This window comes from Miniopterus schreibersii (assembly GCF_964146895.1).
Source record: "Miniopterus schreibersii genome assembly, chromosome: 1".
Classification (NCBI taxonomy): domain Eukaryota; kingdom Metazoa; phylum Chordata; class Mammalia; order Chiroptera; family Miniopteridae; genus Miniopterus; species Miniopterus schreibersii.
This window is the reverse complement of record NC_138101.1, coordinates 182353139-182370541: the sequence shown is the minus strand read 5'-3', so window position 1 is coordinate 182370541 and position 17403 is coordinate 182353139. Positions and strand designations below refer to the sequence as shown.

General features: G+C 39.8%; 1 protein-coding gene across 3 annotated transcripts in view; it reads left to right on the top strand.

Annotated features, from left to right (window-relative positions):
- Positions 1-16439, top strand: part of LOC308568536 (acylphosphatase-1) — a 39456-nt gene extending 23017 nt beyond the window's left edge. For all 3 annotated transcript variants that reach the window (XM_081161571.1, XM_081161568.1, XM_081161567.1), the window contains 8 exons: positions 874-946; positions 5952-6023; positions 7413-7524; positions 8551-8710; positions 11936-11959; positions 12048-12126; positions 14127-14278; positions 15492-16439. In XM_081161571.1, coding sequence (XP_081017697.1) covers positions 874-946; positions 5952-6023; positions 7413-7524; positions 8551-8710; positions 11936-11959; positions 12048-12126; positions 14127-14278; positions 15492-15611 — 792 coding nt within the window. In that variant the 3' untranslated portion in view covers positions 15612-16439. The remainder of the gene's footprint in view (positions 1-873; positions 947-5951; positions 6024-7412; positions 7525-8550; positions 8711-11935; positions 11960-12047; positions 12127-14126; positions 14279-15491) is intronic.
- The last annotated feature ends 964 nt before the right edge of the window (positions 16440-17403 follow it).

Sequence of the window (17403 nt, the reverse complement as noted above, 5' to 3'; positions counted from 1 at the left end):
GGACGAGGCTCCCAGTTTCAAGGTTTTTACAGACTTTATATTTTGTCAGTAATTTATAAATCAACTAAGTGCTGCAGAAATACTGTCCTTAAATGTGCAACAATGTCCCTTTTCAAACAACCTCTGTTGTGTGAGGCTACAAATGACATGACTTAGGAGACCCCAGGTTGAGGCGTTCCAATAAAAATCGGGACCTCTTGTCCCATCTGCTTTTCCAGATGCCCCTTCTCTATACCACTCTGGCCGTCTTGTTTTCACTTTGTTTCCTTGTTTTCAGTATGGGAACAAATTAGGAGTTTAGACACATCTAGGTAAACTCCTAACCTGGCATGTTTGACCCAGAAATAGGCCATGGGGTAGAGGTATAGATTATGGGGTATAGACTGGGGGGAGCCTTGTCAGTGCCTGGACAGAGAGGAACCACTAAGGCCTAAAGCCACAGGTAGATTTTTCACTTACCGTTTTAATGGACTAGCTCTTCCAAAATGCTTTTCCTTGCTTTTGCATAAATTTTTAAAATTTATATCAGCTCTATTTGTTAGCAGTCCTGGTCATATTAATAATTCTCTGGTTATATGCCCATTAAGAAGTCATTCCCTTGGGAAGATTTCAGGTCTGCTCTAAAGTTTTGTTAGCATTTCCCTCTTAGATGCCTCTGTGTGCGCTCCTTTTATGTCCTCTGCTCACTCTGCTTGCCCATCCTTTTATCCTTCCCAACGACTCCCTCAGGTTCATCAGCACCTAACTCAGCCTCAGATAGGAAAGCTATAATGCAAGCAACTCTAAATTAGGTACAGTTTTGTCTCTTTCTATACAGATAAGTCTTTGTTAATTTTTATTTAGTGTTGTACCACTTGTTTCAATGTATGGCAGGTTCTCCAGCAAGTGGATAACAAGTTTATTGCCTGTTTAATGAGCACTAAGACTGAGGAAAGTGGCAAAGCAGGTAAGAATGGAGTTTAGCCTTGACTAACAATCAGCTGGTCTTCCTACAGCCTCCTTTTAAGGCCATGTGTGTATATATATATATCCATTGCAATGATTTGGAAAGAAGACTAGGGAAAACCAATCTAAATTAATATTATGATAGTTTTAAAGCACATTTAGTTTTATAAACATACACATACATATATAAGGCATACATATATAAGATACATGTTAAGCTATTAAACAGTAGTTACTTTAGGAGTGAGAATGGGAGGGAAAAGGGGGAATTACATGTTTTACTCTTTAAAATATTTTGTATTGTTTGACTTTTAAATAATGTTTTTATGTATTCCTTTTATAATTATAGAAAGTTTATATAATTAACTATACTAGGGTTATCGAAAGTTAAGTACAATCTCTTGGTGACCTGCTTTAATAAAACAATAATAGTTTGTCAATCATATTTTTTTCTTATTTTTTTAAAAAATATATCTTTATTGATTTCAGAGAGAGGAAGGGAGAGGAGGAGAGAGAGATAGAAACATCAGTGATGAGAGAGTCATTGATCGGCAGCCTAGCCTGCAACCCGGGCATGTGCCCTGACCGGGAATCGAACCCCGATCTCCTGGATCCTAGGTCGATGCTCAACCGCTGAGCCATGCCCGGCCGGGCTGTCAATCATATTAACTCATTCAACAAATATTGAGTGCCTTTTGTACGCCCAGGACTGTATTAGGCCCTAGGGATACAATGGTGGAGGAAAAATACATGGAGGAGAAACAGATAATTTCAGAAATGTTAACTCTAGCTGGTGTTACGGAGGAGAGAAACAAGATGCTGTAAGTACCTGTGTTGGGAGACCTGATTTAGTCAGGGAGGTCAGGGAAGGTTTAGTTGGTAAAGTGAGATCAGAAGTATGAGTATGAGTTAACTAGGGAAAGAAGAGAAGGAGGAGTATTGTTGGCAGAGGGGATAGCGTGCAGTGTGTGATTTTCTCTCCCTTAGTGAGGAAAATCAGGGCAGGTGCAATGGGAGTGAGAGCAAGAAGCTGAGGCCTAGTCTCAAATGCCACTTACAAGTTTGTCTTTGTCCCAACACCAACTGGAAACAATTGAAAGCTTTCTGTTTTCTTTTTTAATTGGTTTTCTGATGTTATTTTTGTGGTGGCACATGTTCCATCATATTTGCATTTTGAAAATATTGTTCTGGCCCAGATGGTGTGGCTCAGTGGTTAAGCATCGACCTAGGATCCAGGAGGTCACAGTTCGATTCCCGGTCACGGCACGTGCCCGGGTTGCGGGCTCGATCCCCAGTAGGGGGCGTGCAGGAGGCAGCTGATCAATGACTTTCATCATTGACGTTTCTGTCTCTCTCTGTCCCTTCTTCTCTCTGAAATCAATAAAGATATATTTTTTAAAAAGAAAAGAAACTATTGCTCTGGTTGCATTGTGGAGAATGAACTGGGTAGGAGGGTGCATCCCAGTAACTGCAGAGAGACCATCAGGAGGATATTGCAGTATAGCGAGGACCAGGGTGGACTAGAGAGAAGTAAATGCATTGGAAAGATATTTAGGAGATAAAGTCAACAGGTGTTGGTGATGGATTGGATGGGGGGAAGGTATATCAAAGAGGTCTCCTAGTTTTCTGGCCTCCATAGCTGAGTGGGTGATGTTGCAGGACATCATGAGTCTGGACGAGAGGCCGGCAGAGAGTGAGCACCACGAGTTCAGTCTGTAATCTGTTGGAAACGTTCAAGAAGAGATGTCCAGAAGGTGGCTGGATATTACAGGTTTGGGACTAGAAAAGTATTCTGACATGGAGATATAAACCTGAGTTGTCAGCCTAAAGTTGGTCATTGAAGTTGCAAGTGTAACTTTTACTACCTAGAAAAAGAGTGAAGGGAAAGGAGAAGAGATTCTGAATCTAGAGTAATCCCAGCATTTAACAGCTAGTCAGAAAAGGGTGGACCAGCGAAAGAGGTTGTGAAGGAACAGCTTGAGAAATAGGAAGAAAACAGACAAAGGTGGTGTTGCAAAGCCAAGACTTCATATAAATGCTGCCAAGAGGATGAGTAAGATGAGGACTGAAATGATCTGTTCAACTTTGTTACAGCAGAAGTGAGGGACTCAGGTGAGAACTGTGTCAGAGGTAGGGGAGGATGCTGGCAGGCTGCAAGGAGAGACTCAGAAATCTGTGACGTGGAAGAGAGGGACTGAAAGAGGGTGAGAGTGAGAGGAGGCTTCTTTTCATTTTTCTTCCTTTAAACTGGGAGACTCTTGAGCACATTTACAATACTTGATACTGTATGGTTCCAGGAAAGGCCCGGGTGGCTGTGAGCCCTGGCTCCAGAGCAGTAGACCTGCAGGCAAGTGCTTCTAAAGTTTGAAAGCAGTTCGTCCTCTTTGTATTTCAGAATATTCCCTTTTGCCCTATTTACAGTGTAGACTTATCTAATAAATGTCGTAATAGGTCAAAGGCGAATTAATCAAAATTCTGTCATAAATATGGAATTAATAAAGGTGAAATTATAGTTTTACTGTTTCTAGAAAATGAATAGATTTTATTCTAAAGTTTTGATTACCTGGAATTCTTTGTTAAAATTCTCAAATCTCTACTAATGGCTCCTGAGATGGGTGTAGCCACAAAATCTATAGATGTTCAAAGAAGTAAAAGGGACCTATTTAAATTTCTCTTGAAATTTTATATTATCATTGTATTGGTTAGCTGCCACCAAAGAGTACTCTTAGATAAATACATTTTTCTAAATCAAAATGTGTTTTTACTGTTGCTTATGAATACCTAAAGCAACCTATTCTTATAATTGACTTACTTGTATTTTAATATCTCCGCATATTTTTGTAACTTACAAGTATATTAAGTTATAGTAAAATTATCATCATATATTATCATTTTTTATTGAATGTTTCCACCTACAGTAAAATACAGTTGTTCAGTTATGATACCGTAAAGAATAAAGATTCATTCATTTATTCTGAAAATAATTATTGAGTGCCTATTATGGACCTGATTGTTGTTACACATGCTGGGGATATAACAGACAAAAATCCTTGCCCATATGAAATTTATATTCTGTTGTGTTGGAATATTAAAAATACAGCTTCCAGTATTAGTAAGTTACCTTCAGATATTCTGTTTCATTCAAGGAATGAAAACGGTTGTGAACACTATATTGACTGTAAACCATTCCTCCAGAGTCAGGTACAGGATAGATTTTTTAGGGTCACTGACTCTTGGAAATTCACACTGGCTCTAATTTGAGATCACTCCCTCCAATTTATTATTCCATTGTCTTGCCCAATACAGGATGTTCAGTATTCATCACAACCAGCTGCAACTCCTATCCTCAAAGGAGTTTACAATTCAACAATTTGGGGCCTGTTCCTGTGGTTGAACATGCTGTCAGAAAAATTATTTCTTTTTTTCTTTAAATCTTAAGCTCTCATGTCGTGAATTTGATAGTGTCATAGAAACAATTTTTTAATCTTTAGTAGAAAGAGGAGAAACAGGCATTATCTCTTTTGATCAAGTTCAAGAGGAGAACTTTTATTTTAATATAATCAATAGCAATAAATCTCAACCCTTTGGCCCAAGTATTAAATTATAAGCTAAAAAGATGTAGTAATGTAAGTGATGTAGTAATGTCAGTCCTTCTGTCAATGAGAAAAAGATTAGTTTTGGCTTTTGGGGTCAGGACATTCTGCCTCCTTTCTTGCACTTAAGCATCTAAAACCTTGCTACTCGAAGTATGAAAGTAGCATCATCACCTGGGAGTCTAGTAGAATTGCAGAAGCTTGTGTCCCCCCCCCCAACTGAATCAGAATTGAATTTTAATAAGATCCTAGGTGATTCGTGTGCCTAAGTTTGAGAAGGCTGATTCTAAATCACAGCCAACTGTGGCTGGTGGACCAGATCCAACTACCACCTGTTTTTGTTCAGCCAGGTAGATAAGAATGGTTTTTACATTTTTAAATAGCTGGGGAAAAAGCAAAAGAAGAATATTTCTTGACACATGAAAATTACACATAAAGTTTTATGGGGACACAGCTACAATATTCACATATTATCTATGGCTCCTCTAGTTCAAAATGAAGAGTTGAGTAGTTGGACAGAAACCATCTGTACCAAAAGCCTAGAAAAAAACTTTCTGACCTCTGATCTAAAGTGTAGTAGAATTACATTCTTCTTGGGCTCCTGGGTAGCCTGCAAATCAAGGTCAGCCGATTATAATAATGTACTGTTTAATGATCCTTCATTGTATCAAATTTGTATTAGTAAAGCAAAGTCAGTATTTGAAGCTTAAAATGTCGGGCTTGCCCTGGCCAGGTGGCTCGGTTGGTTGGCATACCTTCCTGTACACTAAAAGGCTGTGGGCTCAGTTTCTGGTTGTGGGTTCGATCACCTGTCGGGGCGGGTATGGGGGGTAACCAATCTCTGTTTCTCTCACATTGATGTTTCTCTCTTCCTTTGTGTCTCTAAAAATCAATGAAAACATGTCCTCAGAGGAGAATTAAAAAAAAAAGTAGGGCCCGGCCAGTGTGGCTTAGCAGCTGAGCATCGACCTGGGATACAGGAGATCGCAGTTCGATCCCAGCAGGGCACATGCCCGGGTTGCTGACCTGATCCCCAGTCGGGGGGCATGTAGGAGGCAGCCGATCAATGACTCATCATTGATGTTTCTCTCTCTCTCTCTCTCCCCCTCTTCCTTCCTCTCTCTGAAATCAGTAAAGATATGTTAAAAAAAAAAAAAAAAAGTAGGGGTTTAACCTTGTTTTATAAATGAAATACTAATGAACTAAAGAGTTTTTCATCAGAAATGATTTGTTGTATTCCCCCATAATTTCATTTTTTTTAAGGAAATAAGACACATGTTCCTACTTGGTATGTTTCTCTTATGCTCACCTTGTTACATAGTTTGAATTAACCTTTTTCTCCCTCAACACACATGATTATTTCAGTCTTGATCTGATAATATGAAACTTCAGTAATCTTTGATAACCTTCTAGGTGGAAATTTGCTAGTCTTGGTGGATCAGCATGCTGCCCATGAGCGTGTTCGTTTGGAGCAGCTTATTATTGGTAAGGATCTGTTTGGGACTAGAAAAGATTTGAGACTCCTCAGCAGAATTAGTGTAACTGAAAGAGTTTTTCTAACTGTTACTGTTGTGAGGAAAATGAATTGTATATTTTAAAAAATTAAGCTGAATTCCTCTGTTTTGGCTTCTTTTATAACTGAAGGAATGTAGTAGTTCACTTTACTAATTCAAACATTTGGATCTTACATTGTCAAGAATACATTTGCTGTATCTATATCATCAACCCTAGGGATTGGGGGTCTGAGGATTAGGCTATTTCAGCATGACATCTAGCTGAAATATATGCCCCTCCACATGCCCATACGATGTTGTAGTGTAATCAAATAGATTCAAGTCTGAACGGCACAAAAGGGAATATATTAAAGTCTTCTTTCTACCCTTGTCCTTCATCCCACCTAGTTTCTCTCCCCAGAGGCAACCAGTATCACTAATTTGCTATGTATCCTTCCAAAGTCAATATGTGCTTTTTAATCTTTGCTACCTTTTTTCTTGCCATGAAGCAGTGTGTTCTCCAAGAGGTAAAATACCAGGAAAATCTTTACTCCTGTGGTCAAGTAATAAAAAACCTAATGTCAAAGAGCTAAGTGAGGACCTAGGGAGATATTTTATGGACTAGAGTGGTGATGCTATTACTCCATGTTCACTTTTCCTTGTAAAATGAAGACCTAATTGTTGGAAAAGAGATAGTAAAAACAGTGTTGGAAAAACTTACTTGCTATACGTCCTGGACCATTTGAGAATAGCACTACTAAGTCTCTTCGGAGATGGGAAACCCTTCTGAAGGAATTGGGAAGCCTTCTTGAGCCACAGGACTAGACAGTAAACCCATTTTATTTCCTCAGTAATCCACATTCCTCTCCTCTGTTATTAAAACCACATTTATTGACTATCTACAGGAACATTGCATTGTTCATTTGAATGCAAGATTTAAGTCTTATATTTCTTTTTCTTTTTTTTTTTTTTACATTTTTCTTGATTTCAGAGAGGAAGGGAGAGGGAGAGAGAGATCAATGATGAGAGTCATTGATCGGATGACCTGCATGCCTCCCACTGGGTATTGAGCGCACAACCCTGGCATGTGCTCTGACCGGGAATCGAATCGTGACCTCCTGGTTCATAGGCCGGTGCTCAACCGCTGAGCCACGCCGGCCAGGCTGTATTTCTTATTTTTGAAAATACTGCTAAAATGAATAAACAGACTGGATATATACTAGTTTTACTTTAATGATGGAAATTCAAAGCCTAAAACTGTACATTGAACACACTGCTGCGCACTGTCATACTTACATGGCTGTGCCTTCCCATGCTTCATTTTTATGTGAAGCTAGAAGACCACTTCCTACTCTTAACCCATTCATCTTTCTCCCCATAGATTCCTATGAGAAGCAACAGCCACAGGGCTCTGGTCGGAAGAAATTGCTGTCTTCCACTGTAAGTCCTCCACTAGCGATAACAGTAACAGAGGAACAAAGGAGACTGTTATGGTTAGTACCACCATGAGGAGGTGATGTTGGTGGTGCAGATATTCACAACAATTCTGTGGGGTATAAGCATAGTTACTGTTCCTTTCTCATGAGTCACCTGAGACTAAGAGAAGCTGCATGACTTGTTCAAGGTCATAACAACGTTTAAGTGGTGGAGCAGGCACTCAGATGCAGGTTTTCTGACTCCAAAAGCTGTTCTTTCCTCTATATCACAGCTGTTGAGCATAGACTAGAGTTACCCTGATAATTTTTTCCAGCAGTTGGCTTAGAATACTCTTGCCATTTCTTGGAACAGTCAATGTTTATGCTGTCCTGTTTCTGAAAACAAAGTTACTGCAGTAATTGCTTCCACTCTGCTTTGCCTTGGTGCATTCTAGATTCTTACTTTTCATTATCATAATCATACTGGGAAGAAAGTAAAACACTGGACTGCAAGGAAGGGACAAATAACATAGTGAATCACAAGATAAGACCTTTTCCCACTTTTAGGCAGCACAGATTATTGGAAATGAAAAAGAGAATTGCCTCTGAATTTATTTCAGGTTTGGGAGTATGCCACTGCCAATATATCTTTTCCCCTGGGGCATAATTTATATTAGAGGCAGATGCATTTATTTACATCCCATTAGTCAGGACTTCTCAGTTCCTGGGGCTATTCATTACCTCCCTGCTGTAATGCTGATTCCAAACACTCTTAGCCCTTTTATTTGAGCCAAACTCCTTCAAGTGCCAGCGCGAGAAGTTAGCAATTGCTCAGTGAAGAATAAAAACTTAGGAACAAGACGTAGAACTAAATTGGTTCTCTCAATGGAAAGGAGAAAAAAAGAAAGTTACTGTAATTCAAAAAGGAAATTTAATAGTAAGATCCTAAACAAATACTCATAAATGTAAGAAAAACAGTATAGCTTATAAAACTTGTGGCAGCTTTTGAGAAACTATCAGGTATTTGGAACCAGTACTGAAATGTAAATGAAGTAATTTTATATTTGAGATTGTCATACTTTTACATTGAGGTTATCTCTTTAGGTGTTATCACAAAAATCTGGAAGATATGGGCCTTGGAATTATATTTCCAGACACTAGTGATTCTCTGGTCCTTGTAGGAAAAGTACCACTCTGTTTTATAGAAAGAGAAGCCAATGAACTTCGAAGAGGAAGATCTACCGTGACCAAGAGTATTGTGGAGGTAAGACAGCTGTAGATGTTGAAATTGCTGAGTGATAGTAACCTCCTATTTTGTTTAGAAACTCTGTATATTCATCTTTTATTCAGTAAACATTTATGAAATACCTGCTGTGTGTCAGGTACTAGAGAGCCAAAGATGAATTAGCTCAAGGTGAGGAAGAAGGACATTTAAGTAATTATAACACAATGAAATTTAGGCAGAAGTATGTTCAAAAGTGCTATGGCCCTGGCTGGTGTCACTTAGTTGGTTGGGCGCCGTCCTATGCACGTAAAGGTTGCCTGTTCAATTCCTAGTTGGGGCACATGCCCAGGTTTCAGGAGGCAGCTGATCGTTGTTTCTCTCTCGCATCAATGTTTCTCTCTCTCCCTCTCCCTTCTTCTCTCTAAAAATCAATAAAAATATTTTGTTTTTAAAAAGTGCTATGGGCCCTGGTCGGGTAGCTCAGTTGGTTAGAGCGTCGTCCCGATACAGCAAGGTTGGGGGTTGATCCCCATTGGGGCACATACAAGAATCAACCAATGATGCATAAATAAGTAGAGCAACAAATCAAGGTTTCTCCCTCTTTCTCTCTCTTCCTTCCTCTCTCTCTTTCTCAAATCAATCAATTTTTTTTTAAAAAAAGTGCTGTGGAAATACAAAATTATTGCTGTGCCCAGGAGGGTGGAAGTCAAGGAAATTGTCACCTGCTACTTAACTAGATGTTTAATTTGTCCACTGGGTGTTTTTAAATTTCGTTCACTATATTTTTTATTTCCAAAATTTTGATTCTTTCTCAGATCTCTCAGCTCTTTTTCACAGTGTCTCATTTTATTCATCATGGTTTCCTACTCCATCGCCAGCTTTCTGTTTGGAGCACAGGCAAATCCACATCAACTTAGCGTTATCATTTTCTAGAAATGTGAATTACTTTATTAATATATAAAAATAAAAATTAGAAGATACATTTAGTGGGTAACTAATGGGATAGACTGATATGGGAAAGATCTGCGGTAGGGAGAGCAGTTGAAAGGTTATTGCAGTGGCTCAGATAGAGGACAAGGGCTGGACTAAGTCAACAGCAGTGGTAACGCAGAGGAGGAACGTATTTGACACATAACTTAGAATCCAGAGGACCTGGGAAACTAGAGACTATGAAAGGGATAAAGGGGACAGCTACGTAATGATTCTGAGGGTCCTAACTCGGATGACTGGAAGGGGAATGGGGAGGAGTGCACCTGCCTGGGGAGTCAGCCTCTGTTAGGTACGTGAATGTGTCTTCAAGCAGGGATATGTCTTCAGAAGGGCTCCTGGAACTAAGCATTCAGGGTGTAAATGCTTTAGCAAAGGGCTGGAAAGCTTCTGCCAGAAAGAAGCAGCTGTAAAGGATCATTGAATATATTTGGTCAGCGAGGGAGGAGGGAAATTGGGGAAAAGTAGTATTGCTAGAGCCAAGGGGCGTTTAAGCAAGAAGGGAATGGTCAGCAGTCGCAAGTTGGATTTTGCTGTCATGAGGACATTGGTTACCTTGGAATCATTGCCTGGGAGTCAGGTGGGGCAGAAGACAGGTTGCTGTGGGTCAGAGAGTGAGTGAAGGGAGGGACAGTGGAGCTAACTATACTACTCTTTCAAGAACTTTGGCTGCGTAAAGAGAGCTTTTGGATTACCTTGATTTTACCCTTTCCAAAATTGCCCTTTGATCAGACAGCCTTTGTTTTCAGCATCGCTCTTTCCTCCCAACATAGCTTATTTTTCCAAGGCTCCTCCTCCAAATTGTCTTAAATCCAAAAGATAAGATCTGTTAGAATCTTTTATTGTAATTCAATCCCTAAGTATTTAACCAGAAAATTACAATAAAAACTTTTTGTAAAGTGACTTCAAAGACTATTGGTAAGGAGTTTACTTCAAATGGAAACAATGCTTATGGTTTCAGTAAATCTTGATTATGTTAAGTCAGGCTGATCAGGAGAGATCCTGTTGACTCTGGAAGAGGCTGAAGTAAGTTTTGGTGTCTTGAAGAAAAGGTAGCTACTTGGACCTTAGCAGTTGAAAGATCACTAATACATCTTTCTATAAAGTTCTGTCCTCTAGCCTGATGAATGAACCATTTTTATATTACTTAAATTATTTAAAATTGAACCACTGAAATATGAAATAAACAGAGAATAGACCTTTCTCCCCCTGACTAGGCTTACAAGTCCCAGATAAACAAGCAAAAGAGAGAATAGCGAAAAAGGTAGGTTTGATCTCTCTCCACACTAAGCTTTGTTAGTGGGTCAGATATTATGAGACATCTTCCTGTTTAGCTTGTTTGGGAAAATAGGTGGCTTTTAAGAAATGCAGTAGTATCTGGCACCTAGCTCTTTGAAACTATGCTCATTTATAGGCATGGTGAACTAGAGTGTAGATGGGGAGGGGAGAGAATTTTCTGAGTCTGGTGTAAAAAGAAAATCTACCATGTTGTAATCTTAGGAAGCTAATTTATACATTGCCATTTCTAGGAGTAAAAAAATCCTGTGTTTTCTTATAATGAAGTTATTAAATGTGCCATATTTCAAAACAGTTACTTTCAGAGGTTAAACAAAGTGGTAACATGAAATAGTGTCTGCTTTAGATTTCTTTAAAGTCCTTTTGTAAATATTAAGATCTGCAGGGGTATAACTGTTAAAAAGGCCTTGGGACAGATATACTAGTGAGGAGAAACTGCTCAACAAAATGCCTCAGAAAATAAACTTTTTGACCTGAAAAGAATTGTAAAAAAAAAAAGCCTGTGGGAACTAAAGTGACTACTTATGTTTATGTTTATGATATCTAAGCAAGTGTTATACTGAGTGCACAGTTGTGTTGATGATTCTTGTATATTTATTCGGTGTCTGTGTAATATTACACTTGTTCTGGTTGAGATTATGAATACAAACAGACAGACTCTTAGATGCCTCCCTGCTATTTAGAGTCAGTCGAATCATCAAGGCTGCTCTCACCAGTTGCATAACCGCATGAGTTGATGAGCTACCTCTGGAGGAAGTTTCAGTAGCTAAATATATTCTCTATGCAGTAAGAGTTCTATTCAGTTGTTTTGGTATTTCATATTTAAAGTGCCTTACAAAAAATAATTTGCACCTAAGTGCTGTATTGCTGGAACTCTCCTTCAGGAGGCATAAAGAAGAAAATTGGGATATTTTGTAAACTATCAGGGGGCAAGAATAACTTAACAGTAGATTAATGCCTCTTTTCCTGTTTGCTTTGTAGGAACTTATTCGAGAGCAAGTGGAGGTAAACTTTTCTCTTCTTTGAGTTTTTACACAGAGGCATCATTACCCCATTTCCTTTTCCATTAATGAAGAATATGTTTATGCATTAGCTACTCCAGACCACAGGAGGCATCCAAGGGACATTGCCACTGACTGTCCAGAAGGTGTTGGCATCTCAAGCCTGCCATGGTAAGACTCAACACAACAGTGATGAGGACCTCTGCATGCTGAGCAATGGCAGGGGTACCGCAAGTATGAAAGTAGAAGGCACATTTACTACTCATCTCAGGGAGGGTACAATTTAGATCAAGAAACTGAACACAAAATGAACACTAAAAAATTACCTTTACAAAGCAAAATTCCAGCACATATAGTATTTGACCATAATGCAAACTGACTAATATGAGTGGAATAACTCCTAGAGGAGATATATTTTGAGTCAAGTTTTGAATGAGCTGAGAGACGTGAATTCATAGGATGGAAGGGGAAGTTTACTGCAAGGGGAGGAAATAGCCTGTGTAGAGACCCAAAGGCACAGATTAGTTATGAGGCTCAGCAGAGAGTATCAGTAAATTAGGCTGGTGAGAAAGAAGCCTAGAAGGCCACAGCAAAACCTTTAGGTTTTATACAGAAGGCATTAGAATCATTGAGGGTTCTTGAGTAGGGTAATATGATAAAATATAGGAAGTGGTATTGGAGGAACTTACCTTAGGGATCCTGACAGCTACAGAATCCCCTGCAGCTGTCGTTTGACCACAAAGGGGTCTCCAGTTAAATGACACCCTCCCTGTTTGATCTCTCTCCATTGACCTTCTCCTCTCTTCACTTCCTGTCTTTTCCAGCTTAGTAACCACAATCACTCATTAATTTGTCTCCTGTAAATATCCTAAACTCCCTTTATCCTGTCTTTACTCCTCATATGTACTCCATCACCAAATTTGACCATCTCTGCCTTCAGAATGTATCTTAAATTTGCCTGATGTGATCTGTTTCCACTGCTACCTCCCTCTTTCTTGCCCGAGTCCTCTTAGTCTCCCCACATCCATTCTGGCTCTGCTTCAAGCTACTCTTCCCTCAGCACCCAGAGGAATCTTTTTGAAACATTCCTCTGAGCATATCCTTCTTCTAACTAAAATGTGTCAAGACTAGGATAGAAATTTCACTCTTCACCATGGTCTGCAAGGGGCTTTACTCACATAAAGTATCTCTTTACGTGAAAGCAATTTTCTGGCCCCCACCTCTCCGGTTTCATCTCACTGTCCGCTGTGCCCTTTACATGCAGCCTGCTTCCTTGACCTGGTTCTTATGTTTCTGCACTTCCGCATTTGCCCTTCTCCTCTGTCTGAAATGCCTTTCCGATTCTTTCTTGTCTTTCTTAACCTAAGGTTTCAGATTAAATAACATTTTGCCAGGGAAGCCTTCCCTGACCTCCTAAACTGGGTTCGGTTTTTCTATTACATATTCTTTCACATCTCACAGTACTTATAATTTAAATATATACAGTAATATAAAATATTTTTATATATAAATATGTATTTTACATATATCGTTTAGTTTATCATTTAAATTATTGTGTAATATTTGTTTAATGTTTGTCTCACCTGTTAGACCCATTAGATTAAAAACTTCACAAGGGTGGAAATCCTTGTCTCATTCTGCCCAGTATAGCTCCTAATACAGAGTATACACTTGTAAATACTTGTTGACTGAGTGAGTTAATGGATGCATAAAGGCAGGTTCTGACAATATGAGAGTTTAGATTAAGAAGGTTATTATGGAACTAGAAAAATGAACTGGACATTGAATGCAAATGAAATGGACACTGTAGAAAACAGTCAGAGATCTTGGTGATAGATTGGCTATGGACAAAAGATGACCTTGCTTTCATAAACCTGTAAGCAGGCAAAAATATTGTTCTTGCCTCTGAAAGCAAAATCCTAATAAATTAAGGAATGCCTCCGACAGGGATTAGGAAGACAAGGGTTCCATAAGGAAAAGCTGAGAGAGAGGTCAGTCCTGAAGCCTTAGTTTCATCCATGGCCGTAAATGCCAATTTCAAGCAGTCTTAAAGTCACATGAAAGAGCCTCAGAAACATTTTACTTTTTCCAGATACTTGGCTCTGACCCAGGGTCAGCATTGGTTTCCCACCATATACATCATAACCTTCTTGTTTCTGTCTTTCGTTTAGGGGCCATTAAGTTTAATGATGGCCTGAGCTTAGAGGAGAGCTATCGCCTTATTGAAGCTCTGTCCTGGTGCCAGCTGCCATTCCAGTGTGCTCATGGGAGACCCTCCATGCTGCCATTAGCTGACATAGACCACTTGGAGCAGGAAAAACAGGTACAGTGATGACTAACAGAGAGGAAGTAAAGTCTATCTGCTTTTCCTTTTTCAGATCCTATTATTCAAATGTAATGTCTTAATCCTTTCCAAAACAGGAGATTTTTTGAAAATTACGCATTGGAAGTTTTATGTAAAGTCTCGCCATTTCAGCTTCTAGCTCAAATTCAAAATGGAGCTTAGGGTAAACTGTCAGATTATAAACATGATACCTTTGTATTTTTTAGTTTAACACATGTACAAGCTGATGTATTCTGAACATCTGTTACCTACTGGCTCTAGGTTTGATAGGATGCAGTTCTTTGGGATTACAGAAAATTGGTAGAAACAGAAAATTCACTGCTGGCAAGTGGAACCTAAACAGCCAGTTGCTTGATGGTATTGCTGGAAATGGTGACCTTGCTGAAAATGGTAGCCATCTGCAAGGACCTCTAGAGTTTGATTTGAGGATCATCAGGCCCAGGGAAGCAAGCTTAGGAGATTTCAACATCAGGCTTTGGCCATGATTACTCAGCAGTCCAGGAACAATGACGTTGGTAATACAATAAAGGCACAGAGTGATTAAAGAATATATCCTGTCCTTGTAATCTTAAATGAAACAGAAATGACAGCATGATAGGAATGTCCATGTTGCTGCTTTCCAAAATCTTTTCATATATATATGTTTTTTTAATCCCCACACAAGGATATGTTGTTATTGATTTTAGCGAGAGAGGAAGGGAGAGGGAGAGAAAGAGAAACATCCATCAGTTACCTCCTGTACGCACCCCGACCGGGGGTTAAACGGGTAACCTAGGCATGTGCCCTGACTGGGAATCGAACCAGCCGCCTTTCAGTGTACGGGACAATGCGCCAACCAGCTGAGCCACCCAGCCGGCGCCTAAATCTTTTCTTTTGCTTACCTTCCCTGCTGAGGGCCATAAAGTCTTTTCTTGCATGGAGTTTTCAGGTACCACTGTTTTCTGATTCATCCAGTAGATTTTACTCCATTAAAAACTGTCTGCTTCCCATGATAATGAAAAAGAGCCATGTCCCTGTTCCTGAAGGGGTGGGATCTAGACTTCCAGTTCTCAGTACCGCTTATCCTAAGAAATCCGTAATCTGAATCCAGAAATGAGGAATCTAGACAGATTCGAATAGCTATAATTAGGAAATACTTCTATACTACTTGGCTTTTCCTACTGGTAATTGGAATTATTCTTTCTTCCCACAGATTAAACCCAATCTTGCAAAACTTCGCAAAATGGCCCAGGCCTGGCATCTCTTTGGAAAAGAAGGATGTGATACGAGGCAAAGCCTACAGGCATCCATGCCTTCTTGTGAGCCACCATGAGAACAGAATTACTGATCTGTAAGGAACCAAGGGGATGCTAACGATATGCCCCTGAGCAGAGCATAAACAGCAGGTACCAGCAGTCTTGACGGAACCCGCCCAGGGCACCTGAACAACGTAACGTATCAGTCTTCCTTGAGGAGATGATCCCTCTAGTTGAGTAGCCAGATGAAATTCAAGCCTAAAGATACTTCATTCGTTTACATCCATGGACACAGGAGGTTGCCCTATAATATCTACTTTTTGTAACTTATTTAGGGATAAAATTTTAATTATTTATTATCTTTCTGGTTGGTTGGTTTGTGGTTTTCTTGGGGTGGGATGTGGGGTTTTTTGGTTTGGTTTTGCAGTTTTTTCCAGCCTCATAATTTGCATTGTGACCATTTACCTGATGCTGAACTCCGAGGAACCAGGTCTGCCTTTCTAGCCTGCCCGGGGCCCTGCTGCATTCCCCTCCCTTTCCTTCAGGCTTCTTGGCTCCCCTCTGCTGCTGCTTACACTCCAAACCTCAGACTTGAAGAGTTTCTCTGCCCTCAGGAAACACTCTGCCGTCTTCCATCAGGCCTATAGTTAGATTATTTTAGGGATCAAAGCAATTGATAAAGAGAAACAAGGACAAGGATAGAGGGAGAAAATCGAAGTCCTTGTCTTCGTTTTTTGTTTTATCGTCACTTTAAGAACTCTGACTGATGTTGTTCATATCCCAAACCAGTAAAACAATGCAAGTACTGTGAACTTGTTTTTTAAAATATGATTTTTTTGTACTTTATAAAGTATCTCTTTATGTGAAAGCAATTTTCGTATTAAAATGCATTTATTCTCAACCTACCCAGATGTGTTCTCTCCATTTTTTCAGGAGACAGGGTTCTTTTGGTCCCTTTCAGATTGTATCTTGGTTTCATTACAGTTTGCGTATCTAATGGCCTCATAATCTGCTTGGGGTCTTTCTGCAAGTGCTCATTTTTCACTCTAATTCTCACTGCCCCGCCTGGGTAGAGGACTTGGTCTCTGCTGAACAGGCCCAGTAGACTAACGTCCTCCAGAAGGGGGAAGAGGGCAAACAGCAGGCAGTGTTTATTGCAACCGGGTGACACACAATGAAAAAGATGTTGCGATGAAAATTTCCACTTTTTTATTTCCTGACCAGCCTGCTCAAATTGGCCTTTGTATCAGTGGAATTACTTTCCTCCTTTTTAAATGCAGGAAACAAATTAGTGCTCATAGAAGAGAAGTTTGTTTGCGAACAGCCCTGCAGTGAATCTTACAGGAGCAATGAAGTATTGCATTCATTAGCGTGTGCCTGAGAAGGTTCAGGGAAAGCCTTCGCTGGTTTTCAAGGGGATCCTTGTAGAATTACGTAATTGGAACCCTGAAGAATAGGCACCACTGTCTAGAAATGGTCTTTATTCTTCTAAATACGCATAAACGGTTTCATGGCCCGGAGAGATGACCTTAGGAGGGTGTTTTCAGGGGGGTTGACAAGGCCGTCAGGGGCTCTGCCTCCAGGCCCAGTGGGGTGCCCTGGCCTCTGGACCTCTGTCTTCACTCTCCAGACCTACATGGAGGCCAGCTGTCCTGAGAGTTTTAAAAGTCTTTTTAAGTCAGACCAATCTGTGTGACTAAAATGTGTTACAATACCTCTTATATTAGGATGATGGGGTGCAATTTCTAAAGGTTTTGCTATAACCTCAAACCACTGTTTTCTGGAAAATAAGAGAGGATTAGAAAAAGTTCTCCATAAATTATGTAACCAATTCTCCTAGCTAGCCCAAATCAATCAGTGTAAGAGATA